Genomic DNA, 17,241 nt, shown 5'->3' with positions numbered 1-17,241 from the left:
GCCATGAATAAAGAAATATTCCTCAACTAACTGTTTGTCTCCCTCATTACTCAGTATTGTGTTAACATTTACTTCCTAGACAATTGTTTTTAAACATGGAATGTTTCATGAATTTGTGTGTCATCTTTGGGCAACAGCCATGGAAATCTCCGTATCATTCCAGTTTTTAATATACATGCTGCCATACAGAGCACAGTGTTCATGGTTCAGAGTTGATATTCTACAAAAAATACTGGAAACCTTAGAAAACCTATGGCTCAGTTGCAACTGTGTAAAGGATCTTTTCACCCCTTCCTCACTGCAGATGCACTGGTGGCTGCCAGGAAAGCTCACTCCTTGGTCCCTTCATCTGCCTGGAACCCAGCATGTCATCTGTATTTTCATTTTTGAATATGATTTTGGCATTTTATCTGTCCTCTCCTCTCCCCCATGCTTCCTTGCACTTAAGAGTCACTGGCAGTGATTTCCCCTCACAAGCAAATGCTTCCTAGTGCTCAGTAGTGCAAATAGCAGTGTGCACTTCCCACAAGGTCAGTCTCTTGCATACCCAAAACCCAACAATTAAGACCAGGAAATGATCACCGATGGCACACTGATATCTACTCCCAGGTGTCACTTAATCTTTCTATGTTGTTGTAATAAATAAATAAAGCCTACTCCTGCAATCAACTACATTAACACCTATCAAGATTACTAATTCTGAACACTTTAAAGGATATGACCATTTATAGGTGACTGACCACTAAATTGTTTTTCTTTATTGTTCAGAACAGTTTATGATAGTAGTTTTCAAAAGACTAGGACTTTAAATTACATTTAAATGAGTTGCATTCAAGTTATAGGTACATATATCTTTAAACAAGAGTTGAATCATATATACATTAAGGTGTAGCAAACACAATGTTGAATTTCTATCATCATTAAAAAACCCATACCAATCTGAAATATTTGAGATTTGTTGTTCCTTCCTTAGTGCAAAAGGAGATACAATAATCTATCCATCTTTTCCTAGCTTGGTGGCCTGGAGCTACCTCACTTTATAAAAGTAAAGTGATATGGCCCCTACTGACTTGACTTGGAGCCTCCCCACCATGATGATGACATGGTTCAGTCTGCTAAGGGTGCATGGGAAGAGATAAGGACTTCTTTTATAAACAACTGGACCTTTGTTAGGCTCACTGCTTTGGTTTGGAAGGCAGGGATTTTCTCTTTGGGCTTGCAGGAACAACAGAGAAGCATCTGGCAGGACACAAATAAAACAGTATTCTAGAAAAGAGAGCTAAGAGACCCCCTTAGGTTAGGAGGACCTCAAGAGAAAGGTAAACTAGCTCCATAGAATGATAGAAAGATTTCTAAGGAGCTACAAGTTTAGTTGTAGCCAGGGCCAGAGGAATGGGAATGGGTGGGTAGGGAAGTGGGGGGCGCTATGGGGGACTTTTGGGATAGCATTGGAAATGTAATTGAGGAAAATATGTAATAAAAATATTAAAAAAAAAAAAAAGAAAGAAAAAACACTATGACCAAAAGCAAAAAAAAAAAAAAAAAAAGACATATAGAGGCTTTAAGGTTTGCTGAATCGCCCAAATTATGTATAAGATTTTCAATACATATGTACTCTTTTAAAAGCAATCTGTCAATTTAATAAAATCTCAAATTAAAAAAAAAATTTTGTAAAGGATAAAAGATATAAAGGCTTAAATTGTAAAGGATCTAAGGAAGTGTTTTAGGATCTAAAAAGGTGTTTTAATATCAGTAAATGCAAGTTGTAAAGGGTAGAGATTGTAATGCATAAATAGTCATAGGAAAATTATTTATGATATATAAAAGAAATGAAATATATCACATAGATACTGAAATATTTGCTCCAAAGTTGCCAAATATGAATCAATTAAACACTGTGAAATTAATTCTTACCCTAATAGTTCTCATGGTTGTTCTAATTTTATATAAATTACTGTTATTAGAGACAAAGCCATTTTTGACCTAAATGGGGGAGAGATTGAGATGACCCTCACATATTATATTCACCGGATATGAGAAAGTGTGTCCCTGTGCTTTCCACTGTTAATTAACTCAGCATCAGTCTAGAAGGATACATAAATATTTGCCACATCCTCAGCTGCTCCAAAAAGAAAAGCAAACTGTCCCCAAAGCCAACTGACTTACTCTGAAGTAAGGTGTTGTGTCTGGCCAGTAGATCACAACCTGGGTTCTAGCCTGGAAAGGCATTTTGGAAACCTGGAAGAGAAGAGGGGCTGGGCTGCGCGAGATAAGGAAGGAACCAAGACAAAGGTCTCTGCTCAAGGTTCAATTTTTACTATTTCGGCACTCTGTTATGAAGGAAGGGGGAGGGGCCCAATTCCCACCAAATAATCTTGGGGTCCAGTAGCAGTGTGACCACGTGATGGCTCCAAACAGCAAAGTGTCAGGTTCCAGCAGTGGGCATGGCAGAACAATTGAGCGGGAAGCTCCATACAGGTGTAAACAGTGGAACCATTAAGGCTGGGGGAGGGGAGGCTACAGTAAGGTATGTGGCTTTTTGCATAATACAGGGCTGGTGGCTTGGGCAGGAGAATTGGCAGAATGTCTGGGCAGGATGCAGGCAGATGCAGAGAGGACTATAGATTTCTCTGTCTTTATAAACCTCAAGTGGGATCCCATGAAAGCCCTGCAATAATAAATACATATTTATAATTTTCAAATATAATAAGATTATGAAAATGTGAGCGAGGGAAAGTAAAACATGTCTGTAATCTTGTGCTCATGGGGCTGAGATGGGAGGACCATTAGTTAGAAGCCAACCGGGGCTGTATATTGAATAGAAGACTAATCTGGGCTACATATAGCAGCCATTTATCTCAAAAAAAAAAAAAAAGAAAGAAAAAACAAACAAACAAACAAACAAAAAACTAACCAAACATATTATACAAATATATTAATTACATATGTATTTGCATAATATGATACAAAAAGTTCCCTACTAAGTATAAAAAGGTATAAAATGTATTACATTAATGAATATTTAAAATTGTTCATAGAAAAAAATAACAACTACAACTGATCAAAGAAATGATTCCATATGTATGTATTCACAGATACATAGGCATGTGCTATTCCAGTGTAGTCTCCTTGGCAGTCCAAGAGGCCTGGAAGCACTCACGAGGCAAAGAGTTTCAGAGAAACTCAAACCTCCTGGAACCTTGGCATTCTCATACACTATCCCCATATTAGTCTGGTGTATGGATCCATGTACTCTCTTTTAGTATTATTTTATTATAAGTGCCTTTTAAGATTGAATTCTGACATAGCTAAGCCTTCACCAGTGTTCCAACTTCCCAGAAAATCCTTGAAGCTGACAAACTTGGAATTCAGTAGGAATTCAGTAAGAAGGTTACCTATTCAGTAACATTCAAATTTACTTCTAGTAGAAACGGTGAAACTAATTAGGCATTACAAAGAATGGAGTCGAATAGCTCAGAGCTGGTCTGCAGAGTGTTTACTTGGGACAGTAGCCAGTCTTACCCAAACAAGGGATACACAATGGCCTAGCTAATAAGTGGGTTTACCATGTAAAAGTTAGGGAATCCCACTGAGACAGGAATCTTCACTACAGCCAGGTATAGCAGGCTACATTACATATTAGAAGCAAGTTGGTGAATTCTTCTGACAAATGGAGATTCTCCACAGATACTTAAAAGAACACCCAAGTTACACTTATACAAGAATTTATCAGGGCCTAGGAAATAGGGGGTTGTGGTATTGCATTATTCATGAGAAGGTCTGCTAGAGCAGAACCCCCTGGTGCTAGCTTTCACAAGGCTCAAAGGAGTAGCACAAATTGTGACTAGGGTGTGAAATCCTTAGCTGTCATTAGCTGACCCTAGGCAGGGCAGTTTTGTCTTTACTGTAAATATTACCTGGTTCCTGTAAGTCCTTTTGAAGTCATTCCTTTGTTTTGTGTCAGGTAACTTCAACGTACTTTGCCTGCTGTGACATCCTAACCCCTTTATTTTCTGTATTATATAAGACTGGTGTTCACTTTGTTACAATACATTCAGATTCTACACAATCTCCTGTGTTGCGTCTGTCTGTCATTCATTCGCCGACTCCTTGTCCATCTGCAACCAGAGACCTGTTCTACACAGACAGGAACCAAAGAGGGTCTGCAGCAGGTATGTAGTGTAGAGAATAGGCAAATGGAGACAGAAGGAAGCAGTGGCTTCTTAGCAGTGAGGGGTAAGGGGAGAGGGAGGAAGTTAGAAGATTGACAACTCTTAGTTAGTTGTGGAAAGGAAAAGATAGTGAAATTGACATGGTGAGATTTGCATGCATCTGTGAATATGCTAAACATCCCTGAAGAGAACACTTGAAATATCTGAACTGCATGGAATTTATGGCATATAAATTATCAATAAAAGTGTTTAATGGGTATTTGCACTAGTGAGCACCAAGAAGTATTTGTTGGTGATGGGAAATCACTGCAATTGACTCTGAAGTTCTAGAGAAACATAGGGAAGGGGTAGAGGGCAGCTTCTTTATCAGTTATGATTGTTTCAAAACATGACTAGAAAAATAACAAATTTGATTTCAAATTATGAAGGCACAGATAACATGCTAGGTTCTGGGCAAATGAAGGGATCAAGGAGTGAGCTTCCCTGACAGCCACCACTGCACCTGCAGTGAGGAAGGGGTGAAAAGATCTTTTACACAGTTGCAACTGTGCCATAGTTTTTATAAGGTTTCCAGTTGGTATTATTCATTCATGGTACCTTTGTTGGTATCATAGCTATGCACACTGTGCTCTTTTTGGCACCATGTAGGTTAAAAATTGGAACAATCAAGAGATTACCATGGCCTGTGCCAAGGATCACATGCAAATTCATGAAATATTCCATATTTTAAAATAATTGTCTAGGAAATAAAGGTCAGCACAATACTGAGTAATGATGGAGGGAAACAGTTATTTCAAGAATGCTTCTTTATTGATGGCCGCATCTCTTTACAATGAGAGGGGTTTCAGGTGACTTTAAAATTTGCTGCTTAGAAGGAGGTCAGCTCATCATTCTTGGTTTTATTAGCCTGGTAACCATGAAGTTCCCAGTCATCTTCTTCAGAAATCCCTTGATAGAGTTTTATGTGAAGGAAACAATCATGCCCTACATCCACCTGAAATACATAAAAGAAGAAACAAGGGAACAAAGAAATAAGATTATTTACATGGATATCCATTGTACTACAGATCTCCCTTCTTGTCAAGACTTGATGTTCTAAGATCATCTGAAACAACTCTTCTGGCCAAGCTAGCACAGATAAACTGAACTCCCATCCCTTATACTATGAAAAAGAGCAGCTGACAGTATGGCCAAAAATATATTTCCTAGATGTATTTTTAATATCTTTTAGAAGAATATTTTATTCAATTTATTTCTATTTATGTACATCACATGCATGAAGTGCCTGAGAACACAAGAAGAGGGTATCAAATCCCTTTGAACTGGACTCAGAGGTAGGTATGAGCTTCCAGTAGGTGCTGAGATCCAAACCCATGTCTTCTGTAAGAACAGCCAGAGTTCCTACTCATTCATCCATTTCTCCATCTTGATTTAATTTATTGTACTTGTCATTAAAATTTTGGCACAGATTACATTTCAGAGGTACATTTTATTTTCATGATGCCTAGAACTGTGTTTTTGGTGATTTTGTTTTCTGACTTCTAAGTTGGGAGAAAAATTGGAAACTAGTTTGATAAAAGAAAAGAACCTCAGATTTGCTTTAGAATTCCATTTGAATATGGACTGTATGTTTCCCATAACTCTGCTGTGTTGTAACCAATTTTGTGAATGCCCATCAGGCTGCCTCATTTGTAAAGTAAAAGCAAAGAAGCCTAGGTACCATCAGGTAACACGCTCAGTGGTTTTTGGTTTTGGTTTTGGTTTGGGTTTTTAGTTTTTTTATTGTTTTTGTTTGTTTGTTTTTGGCGTGAACCTGGGACCATCAGGATAAGAATTATCACTTTGTTCTTTATCAGAAAAATAAAAGTTTTGTGTTTTGGAGAAGGTATTGTGCTCTTAATCTTCAATTGCTACTAAACAAAGTTTACTGTTATTTTGGCATTATGGGTATATAAGTGCATGCACATATGGGTACTTGTGCATGTGTGTGTAAGAGAGAGATACAGAGACAGAGAGACACAGAGAGAGACAGAGACAGATCACATTGACTTCTTATTGTAGGTCTTAAAAAAGCTGTCTGTATTCATAAGATAAATATCCTATCATTCAATGGATTTGGGGATCTTTTACTTGCAAGTGTCTTAATTAAAGACCAGTTGTACTAGTCTGCACAGGTGAGAGTGTGCACCACAGAGGCAGACAGCTTCTGAGACAGGCGGGAGCCACAGAGCCGCTGAGGCAGCACCCTTTTGGGGCCGCAGACATCCGGCACCCTCCCAGCCGGAGGACAGTGGTCTGCCCTGCACGGGAGCCCTCTGCCTCAGGAGCAGGGAGCTCCATCTTGGATCCGGGACTCCGCCAAACTTAGGAACTTAGTCTGCAAAGGTGAAAGTGTGCACGACAGAAGCTGACAGCTTCTGTGCCCTGCCAAAGCAACACAGCTTCTGGGAAAGGTCCTGTTTTGGGCCTTCTTCTTCGGCCAGGAGGCGGTCCAAACACCAGATATCTGTGCACCTTCCCTGTAAGAGGAGATCTTGTCAGCAGAGAGTGCTCTAACCACTGAAACTCAGAGGAGAGAGCCTTTCTCCCAGGTCTGCTGATAGACGGTAATCAGAATCACCAGAAGAACAATCTCTAAACAGAGACAACTATAACAACTCCAGAGATTACCAGATGGCGAAAGGTAAACGTAAGAATCTTACTAACAGAAACCAAGACCACTCACCATCATCAGAACCCAACACTCCCACTTCGCCCAGTCCAGGGCACCCCAACACACCTGAAAAGCTAGACCTGGATTTAAAAGCATATCTCATGATGATGGTAGAGGACATCAAGAAGGACTTTAATAACTCACTTAAAGAAATACAGGAGAACACTGCTAAACAAGTAGAAGATATTAAAGAGGAAGCACAAAAATCCCTTAAAGAATTGCAGGAAAACACAACCAAACAGGTGATGGAATTGAATAAAACCATCCAAGACCTATAAAGGGAAGTAGACACAATAAAGAAAAGCCAAAGTGAGGCAACGCTGGAGATAGAAACCCTAGGAATGAAATCTGGAACCATAGATACCAGCATCAGCAACAGAATACAAGAGATGGAAGAGAGAATCTCAGGTGCAGAAGATTCCATAGAGAACATCGGCACAACAATCAAAGAAAATGGAAAATGCAAAAAGATCCTAGTTCAAAACGTCCAGGAAATCCAGGACACAATGAAAAGACCAAACCTACATATAATAGGAGTGGATGAGAATGAAGATTTTCAACTCAAAGGACCAGCAAATATCTTCAACAAAATTATAGAAGAAAACTTCCCAAATCTAAAGAAAGGGATGCCCATGAACATACAAGAAGCCTACAGAACTCCAAATAGACTGGACCAGAAAAGAAATACCTCCCGACACATAATAATCAGAACAACAAATGCACTAAATGAAGATAGAATACTAAAAGCAGTAAGAGAAAAAGGCCAAGTAACATATAAAGGCAAGCCTATCAGAATTACACCAGATTTTTCACCAGAGACTATGAAATCCAGAAGATCCTGAACAGATGTTATACAGACACTAAAAGAACACAAATTCCAGCCCAGGCTACTATACCCAGCCAAACTCTCAGTTAACATAGATGGAGAAACCAAAGTATTCCACGAAAAAAACAAATTCACACATTATCTCTCCACAAATCCACCCCTTCAAAGGATAATAACAGAAATAAAACAATACAAGGATGGGAACCACACCCTAGAAAAGGCAAGAAGGTAATCCCTAAACAAACCTACAAGAAGACAGCCACAAGAACAGAATGCCAACTTTAACAACAAAAATAACAGGAAGCAACAATTAATTTTCCTTAATATCTCTTAATATCAATGGACTCAACTCCCCAATAAAAAGACATAGACTAACAAACTGGCTACACAAATAAGACCCAACATTTTGCTTCTTACAGGAAACTCATCTCAGAGAAAAAGATAGACACTACCTCAGAATGAAAGGCTGGAAAACAATTTTCCAAGCAAATGGTATGAAGAAACAAGCTGGAGTAGCCATTCTAATATCTGATAAGATTGACTTCCAACCCAAAGTCATCAAAAAAGACAGGGAGGGGCACTTCATACTCATCAAAGGTAAAATCCTCCAAGAGGAACTATCAATTCTGAATATCTATGCTCCAAATACAAAGGTAGCCACATTCATTAAAGAAACTTTAGTAAATCTCAAAGCACACATTGGACTTCATACAATAATAGTGGGAGACTTCAATACACCACTTTCACTAATGGACAGATCATGGAAACAGAAACTAAACAGGGACACAGTGAAACTAACAGAAGTTATGAATCAAATGGATCTGGCAGATATCTACAGAACATTCTATCCTAAAACAAAAGGATATACCTTCTTCTCAGCACCTCATGGTACCTTCTCCAAAATTGACCACATAATTGGTCACAAAACAGGCCTCAACAGATACAAAAATATTGAAAGTGTCCCATGCATCCTATCAGATTACCATGGACTTAGGCTGATCTTCAATAACAAAATAAATAATAGAAAGCCAACCTTCACGTGGAAACTGAACAACACTCTTCTCAATGATACCTTGGTCAAGGAAGGAATAAAGAAAGAAATTAAGGACTTTTTAGAGTTCAATGAAAATGAAGCCACAACATACCCAAACTTATGGGACGCAATGAAAGCATTTCTAAGAGGAAAACTCATAGCTCTGAGTGCCTCCAAAAAGAAACTAGAGAGAGCACACATTAGCAGCTTGACAACACACCTAAAAGCACTAGAACAAAAGGAAGCAAATTCACCCAAGAGGAATAGACGGCAGGAAATAATCAAACTCAGGGGCAAAATCAACCAAGTGGAAACAAGAAGAACTATTCAAAGAATCAACCAATCAAGGAGCTGGTTCTTTGAGAAAATCAACAAGATAGATAAACCCTTAGCCAGACTCACTAGAGGGCACAGGGAAAGCATCCTAATTAACAAAATCAGAAATGAAAAAGGAGACATAACAACATATCCTGAAGACATCCAAAACACCATCAGATCCTTCTACAAAAGGCTATACTCAACAAAACTGGAGAACCTGGATGAAATGGAGAAGTTCCTAGACAGATACCAGGTACCAAAGTTGAATCAAGATCAGGTTAATGATCTAAACAGCCCTATATCCCCCAAAGAAATAGAAGCAGTCATTAATAGTTTCCCAACCAAAAAAAGCCCAGGACCAGATGGGTTTAGTGCAGAGTTCTATCAGACCTTCAAAGAAGATTTAATCCCAGTTCTTCACAAACTATTCCACAAAATAGAAACAGAAGGTACTCTACCCAGCTCATTCTATGAAGCCACAATTACTCTGATACCCAAACCACAAAAAGACCCAACAAAGATAGAAAACTTCAGACCAATATCCCTTATGAATATTGATGCAAAAATCCTCAATTAAGTTCTTGCTAACCGAATCCAAGTACACATCAAAACAATCATCCATCCTGACCAAGTAGGTTTCATCCCAGGGATGCAGGGATGGTTCAATATACGGAAATTCATCAATGTAATCCAGTATATAAACAACTCAAAGACAAAAACCACATGATCATCTCGTTAGATGCTGAAAAAGCATTTGACAAGATCCAACACCCATTCATGATAAAAGTCTTGGAAAGATCAGGAATTCAAGGCCCATACCTAAACATGATAAAAGCAATCTACAGCAAACCAGTAGCCAACATCAAAGTAAATGGTGAGAAGCTTGAAGCAATCCCTCTAAAGTCAGGGACTAGACAAGGCTGTCCACTTTCTCCATACCTATTCAACATTGTACTTGAAGTCCTAGCCAGAGCAATTTGACAACAAAAGGAGATCAAAGGGATACAAATTGGAAAAGATGAAGTCAAAATATCACTTTTTGCAGATGATATGATAGTATATATAAGTGACCCTAAAAATTCCACCAGAGAACTCCTAAACCTGATAAACAGCTTCGGTAAAGTAGCTGAATATAAAATTAACTCAAGGGCTGGTGAGATGGCTCAGTGGGTAAGAGCACCCGACTGCTCTTCCGAAGGTCCAGAGTTCAAATCCCAGCAACCACATGGTGGCTCACAACCATCCGCAACGAGATCTGGCGCCCTCTTCTGGAATGTCTGAAGACAGCTACAGTGTACTTACATATAATAAATAAATAAATAAATCTTTAAAAATAAATAAATAAATAAATAAAATTAACTCAAACAAATCAATGGCCTTTCTCTACACAAAGAATAAACAGGCTGAGAAAGAAATTAGGGAAACAACACCCTTCTCAATAGTCACAAATAATATAAAATATCTTGGCATGACTCTAACTAAGGAAGTGAAAGATCTGTATAATAAAAACTTCAAGTCTCTGAAGAAAGAAATTATAGAAGATCTCAGAAGATGGAAAGATCTCCCATGCTCATGGATTGGCAGGATCAACATTGTAAAAATGGCTATCTTGCCAAAAGCAATCTACAGATTCAATGCAATCCCCATCAAAATTCCAAATCAATTCTTCAACGAATTAGAAAGTGCAATCTGCAAATTCATCTGGAATAACAAAAAACCTAGGATAGCAAAAACTCTTCTCAAGGATAAAAGAACCTCTGGTGGAATCACCATGCCAGACCTAAAGCTTTACTACAGAGCAATTGTGATAAAAACTGCATGGTACTGGTATAGTGACAGACAAGTAGACCAATGGAATAGAATTGAAGACCCAGAAATGAAACCACACACCTATGGTCACTTGATCTTTGACAAGTTAGCTAAAACCATCCAGTGGAAGAAAGACAGCATTTTCAACAAATGGTGCTGGCACAACTGGTTGTTATCATGTAGAAGAATGCGAATCAATCCATTCCTATCTCCTTGTACTAAGGTCAAGTCCAAGTGGATCAAGGAACTTCACATAAAACCAGAGACACTGAAACTTATAGAGGAGAAAGTGGGGAAAAGCCTTGAAGATATGGGCACAGGGGGAAAATTCTTGAATAGAACAGCAATGGCTTGTGTTTTAAGATCGAGAATTGACAAGTGGGACCTCATGAAACTGCAAAGCTTCTGCAAGGCAAAAGACACCATCAATAAGACAAAAAAAACACCAACAGATTGGGAAAGGATCTTCACCTATCCTAAATCAGATAAGGGACTAATATCCAATATATATAAAGAACTCAAGAAGGTGGACTCCAGAAAGTCAAATAACCCCATTAAAAAATGGGGCTCAGAACTGAACAAAGAATTCTCACCTGAGGAATACTGAATGGCAGAGAAGCACCTGAAAAAATGTTCAACATCCTTAATCATCAGGGAAATGCAAATCAAAACAACCCTGAGATTCCACCTCACACCAGTCAGAATGGCTAAGATCAAAAATTCAGGTGGCAGCAGATGCTGGCGAGGATGTGGAGAAAGAGGAACTCTCCTCCATTGTTGGTGGAATTGCAAGCTTGTACAACCACTCTGGAAATCAGTCTGGCGGTTCCTCAGAAAATTGGACATAGTACTACCGGAGGATCCAGCAATACCTCTCCTGGAAATATATCCAGAAGATGTCCCAACCGGTAAAAAGGACACATGCTCCACTATGTTCATAGCAGCCCTATTTATAATAGCCAGAAGCTGGAAAGAACCCAGATGTCCCTCAACAGAGGAATGGATACAGAAATTATGGTACATTCACACAATGGAGTACTACTCAGCTATTAAAAAGAATGAATTTATGAAATTCCTAGCCAAATGGATGGACCTGGAGGGCATCATCTTGAGTGAGGTAACACAATCAAAAAGGAACTCACACAGTATGTATTCACTGATAAGTGGATATTAGCCCAAAACTTAGGATACCCAAGATATAAGATACAATTTGCTAAACGCATGAAACTCAAGAAGAATGAAGACCAAAGTGTGGACACCATGTCCCTTCTTAGAATCGGGAACAAAACACCCATGGAAGGAGTTACATAGACAACGTTTGGAGCTGTGATGAAAGGATGGACCATCTAGAGACTGCCATATCCAGGGATCCATCCCATAATCAGCTTCCAAATGCTGACACCATTGCATACACTAGCAAGATTTTGCTGAAAGGACCCAGATATAGCTGTCTCTTGTGAGACAAGGCCGGGGCCTAGCAAACACAGGAGTGGATGCTCACAGTCAGCTATTGGATGTATCACAGGGCTCCCAATGGAGAAGCTAGAGAAAGTACTCAAGGAGTTAAAGGGATATGCAACCCTATAGGGGGAACAACATGATGAACTAACCAGTACCCCGGAGCTCTTGTCTCTACCTGCATATGTATCGAAAGATGGCCTAGTCGGCCATCACTGGAAAGAGAGGCCCATTGTACTTGCAAACTTTATATGTCCCAATACAGGGGAATGCCAGGGCCAAAAGAATGGGAATGGATGGGTAGGGAAGTGGGGTGGTATGGGGGACTTTTGGGATAGCATTGGAAATGTAATTGAGGAAAACACGTATAAAAAATATTGAAAATTAAAAAAACCATAAAGACCAGTTGTAGAAATGAAGGTACAGTTGGGGCAACAAGAAACATCCACATAAGTGCTTTAGGGAGGTTGGTGTCTAACCTTAATAAAGTAAATTAGTCCTTCGACGACTTGAGATTTATACTCAACGGCTTCAAATTTTTCATATTTCTCATTAGATTTCTCTTCTAGCAGTGATCTGACCTGATGAGGAGAAAGTAGGAGATGATGTTAGTTAGGGCTGTGTTGACTCATTCACAAATCTGGGAACCTCATCCTGCTGAGAGTCCTCAGAGATACTGATGAGCTTGGGCTGGCTGCTCAGGCCTCTAGCCTCTAATTTCAGAACTTGGAAGACTGAGGCAGAAGAATATTCTTCAAGAGCAGCTTGGGTTATATAAAAAGATCTAGGCTTGTTGAGGCTATGGAATGAATCCTGCCCTAACACACACACACACACAAACACACACACACACACACACACAAATACAAATTAAAACGAAAAACTATATAGTCATGATTTGCAATAAAAGGCCACAGTAGGTATGTCTATATTTGATCAGTAAATACAAAGTAAACAACACATAGTGGGGAGATTTTTTTGGGGTTCCCTCAGATCTTTCTAGGGATACAATAACTCACTCTGGCCTGATACTGTATGGGGACCCAACAGACTATCATCTTGGAGGAATAGACTGAATTTCCTGACCTAACAAGGACTTTCAGTAGTATCTATGCTATGGTATTCTCTGGAGGGAGAATTATTGCTGTGAGTGAGAAAATGCTTCCTAAAGCTACAGCTTACTGTTGGCTTCTCTGCCTTCGAATACTTTAGTGGGAGTTTCCCCCTCAGGCTTTCTCCCAGATGTCTAGATAAGTGACATCTGGGAGCTGAGCCACCACCTCCGTTCCTGCTCACCTGACAGTAAAGAGGTTGGCAGCAGTGCTTAAAGTCCTTTTTGATCTTAAGCCTGTGATCATGAAACAGTTAGAAACTCACTTTTACTCTATAACATTCCCTAGATAGATTGATTTCCTCTGCACTGTTCAACTTGGGGGAGTAGGGGCTATTTCTTTCAGCCTTTATGTAGTTTCTACAGTTTATAGTCAGATGCTGGACACCTAAGAGAAACTTAGGAAATGTCCCTGTAAACTGCTTCTTGGCAAGGTATCCCTCATGGCAATTTAAGCCTGAGGCCCTGGCTTCCACAAACAAGGCATATTTGCCACATTTCCCTTGCTCTGATACCTTCAAAGCTCCCCCAGGGTGCTGAGGCTGTGCAGTGAAAAAGGACTGGGTAGTTTCTTATCTGACTGACTCTTAAGCATCTTGAGACTTGGTTTCGTCCTCTAAGAATAAGATGGAATGCCTCCTTGCCTGCCTGGGAGCTTTGAAAATCAACTGAGAGGTGGAACAGAGATCATGGATTTTACAACAACAAAGCTTCTTCCCTTGTGAGGTGACTTCCTTAAATATCTATGTCTCATTCTGCTTCTCTGGAACTGCAAGAAAATATTTCAAGATTAATTTTATTACTGAAGATGTGGTCTATAGAATGTGTCATTATCAAGAAAACCCTTTCCAGTAGCTTCCTAACTTAATATTATATCATCAAAATATGTTTTATGTATGTATAAAATCCTCAAGGAACTAATGAGAATATCATGTTCAAAAATTACCCTAACCAGGCAGGATGACACACTCCTATAGTTCTTGTTACTTGGGAGACTAGAAGCAAAAAGATTACTTGCTCGTGTGAGATTTGGACCACTCTGAGAAATAGCAAAATCCTCTTTTCAAAAGAAAACTTAATCTAGATAACCAGATAATCAACAATTAAAAATCATGAAAATCTGCTGTAATGTCTTCATTTCAAATAATGGTATTTCCCTGTCTATCCCCCTACAGACTTGGTCCTGGGACATCTTAGGGGGATTTTTATTTCAGTCAACGTAAGTATCAACTATGCCTCCTTTTTGCATATTTTTTGAAATAATTTTATGTACATTATTTTAGTTGGTCCTTTTAGCTCTTTCTTCTTAAAGTGAAATGGAGAACTTTTCCTTGACATCCTATTTTAAGGACCCATCTCCTCCAAACCTTCTAGGATGCTCAATATATCTGGTTGATATATATACAGGAAAGTGAAGTCATGGGTAGGAGTGCCCACACTTCCAGAGACCTTGGAAGAACTGAGGACATGCCAGCCTATCTGACCCTCTTCAGTCAGATCAGTATTTTGTCTGGAGCAACAGGTGACTCATGAGAACACCAACTTGATGTGAGAATTCTAATGAAGATTTAAAAGATTTAATTTTCCTCGAAAGTAAAATGCTCCGAGATATTTATTGAAATAAACCTATGAGTGAGAACTGTTTAGCCTTAAATACGCAGTCATTGAATTTTAGGGCTGCGACCCCTTCTAGAATGTTCAGTGCCTTAAGTATGAAGGCTCCCATCTGTTCTATTCACATAAAATCTGATGGTGCCTAGCATGGTGGCACATGACCTTAATCCAAGCACTTGAGAAGTTGAGTCAGCAGGTATGCCTTGAATTTGACACTAGCCTGAGTTACCTGCATGCTAGACCATCTAGCAAGACCAAGTCTCAAACAAACAAACAAAAAGACAAAACAGATCTTGTTCTCCAGGATGATTTGCTTTCAAGGTTGAAAGCAATGTGCTGTAAGAAAATAAGCTGACAGATTGCAAACCTACCTCCAAAATTTGTATGCATTTCTCCTCTGTAAAATAGGTAACACAATACATCTTTTTATATAGATGATAGTTAAGCAGCATGCATTAACTTGCTAGAAACTTTTAGTTGTATTTTGAATGTGATTGATTGATGGATGTAGAATCATGGAATCAGTTCAGGGTTCCTTAACGACCTTAGGAGTCTCCATATATCAGCTTCAACTAGAGTGACTGGAAAATTCCATAAGTAATTCAAGCTCCTGGGATTATACTTGTGAGGCAGAGAGATACCCAGCATGAATTCACCTTCAGCTACTGGGGAAACTGAGGCTGCAGTAAAGAGTGTGGCTTGGCCGATTTTATTCTTGGGGTCTTAAAATTTCTCTAAAAGGCTCAATGTTCCACTTTTAGCTGTATAAATCTCTGAAAAAAAATCATATATTTCTGGTTTCTGTCATTTCCCACACTCTTAACACAGGGTCAAAGTATAAATCAAATGTTGGAAGTTTGGTTTGGGATCAAGTCTTTTCCTGAAGTACATCCACTCACCTTGTTAGCAATCTCTAGGATTTCTGGTGTGACGGGTTTGGCCTCTGAAACACCTCCGAGCCATATCTTGATGTGTTGCTTCATTGCTAGGTAGGATGCTTAGAAGAAATGATCCTGCAAGCACTAAGATTCAGGGTTTTAAAGGTATCTGTAAACTCCTCCTCTAATGTCTTATCTCCACAGTATCAGAGGAACTGAGGAAATGAGTGTAGCCTCAGGCAAGTCTTACTGCATCCCATAGAGGAAATGCTGAGTGGAGTTAGAGGGAAATGTGGTGGGGGACGTGAGCAAGCTTGTGTGTCAGAGTGTCATCCTGTTGTGTCATCTGAGGAAAGACATGTATGACCAGACTTTCTAAATATGTTAAACCTTGAAAAGTTCTTTAAAGAGAATACTTAATATCAAGGCTGGTTGCTTAGGATCCACCCAGCTTTATAAAAATAAAAAAAAAAACTGTCTATGATGGATTTTACTTATAGTTTCAAAAATATTTATCCCCATAAAAATATTATTTTTTCTTTATGAAGAATATAATAGCAAACACCTTCATTTCTTCTGCTGCCGTTCATTCTCTTGTTTTAGATTTTTGGTTGTTTTGTTTTTTGGTTTTTTTGGGGGGGGATTGTTTTGTTGTTGTTTGTTGTTTGTTTGTTTGAAACTTGGTTTCTTTGTGAAACAGCTCTGAGTTATCCTGTAATTTACATTCTTTCAAGGTTGGCTACAACTTCACAAAGATCCTCCTGTCTCTGCTTTCCAAAAGCTTGGATTAAAGACATGCACCAGCATGCCGGATGCAGATGATTTTATACACACACACACACATATACTTTTTTTTAAAGAAGGGATTGCATGTAGTCCAACGTGTCCTGGAACTCACTATGAACCTTGAACTTTGTTCTCTTCTGCCTCTACCTGCAGAGATCTGGGATTACAGAAAAGGCCTTGAATGTCTGATCCTTCTGTCTCTGCTTTCCAAGTGATGGGATTACAGCCAGTAAGTAACTTTTCATGTAATATCCCAACCATGTAAAAGGTAAGGTTAGTATTTAGAGTAATTGCAGTGTATCAAGAGTGATGTGCTTGGAATAACAGGTAATATGGCACAGAGATTTGCTACTCAATGATACCTGCCCACTTGGGATGATTCCAAGACAGAGAGTTAGGGCTGGTCAGTTCTGAGAGACATATCCATAGATATGTTATCTTATTGTGTTCTTCTGTATTTAAACAACTATACACATTAAGATAAAAGTGAAATACACATATCTAAAAATAACCAAAATACTTT

General features: G+C 39.0%; 1 protein-coding gene and 2 non-coding genes across 3 annotated transcripts; 1 reads left to right on the top strand and 2 right to left on the bottom strand.

The window, feature by feature from the left end:
* Positions 1-89: 89 nt before the first annotated feature.
* LOC115030304 (U6 spliceosomal RNA) lies at positions 90-194 on the bottom strand. Its single transcript, XR_003835891.1, has one exon. It is a non-coding gene; the product is annotated as a U6 spliceosomal RNA (small nuclear RNA).
* Positions 195-4,797: 4,603 nt separating this feature from the next.
* Positions 4,798-4,901, top strand: LOC147000635 (U6 spliceosomal RNA). The gene has a single exon (XR_015045806.1). It is a non-coding gene; the product is annotated as a U6 spliceosomal RNA (small nuclear RNA).
* A 139-nt stretch (positions 4,902-5,040) lies between these two features.
* On the bottom strand, positions 5,041-16,037 carry LOC147000634 (stefin-3-like). Its single transcript, XM_085832239.1, has 3 exons — positions 15,954-16,037; positions 12,809-12,910; positions 5,041-5,166 (listed from the first exon to the last, which is right to left on the bottom strand). Exons 1-3 carry the CDS (start codon positions 16,035-16,037, stop codon positions 5,041-5,043), a joined length of 312 nt encoding a protein of 103 aa, XP_085688365.1.
* Between the last annotated feature and the right edge of the window lie 1,204 nt (positions 16,038-17,241).

This window comes from Mus caroli, unplaced genomic scaffold, assembly GCF_978045245.1.
Source record: "Mus caroli unplaced genomic scaffold, Mus_caroli_1 scaffold_17, whole genome shotgun sequence".
NCBI classification, from domain to species: domain Eukaryota; kingdom Metazoa; phylum Chordata; class Mammalia; order Rodentia; family Muridae; genus Mus; species Mus caroli.
The sequence above is the reverse complement of the archived record's forward strand: the minus strand, read 5'-3'. Positions and strand labels throughout refer to the sequence as shown.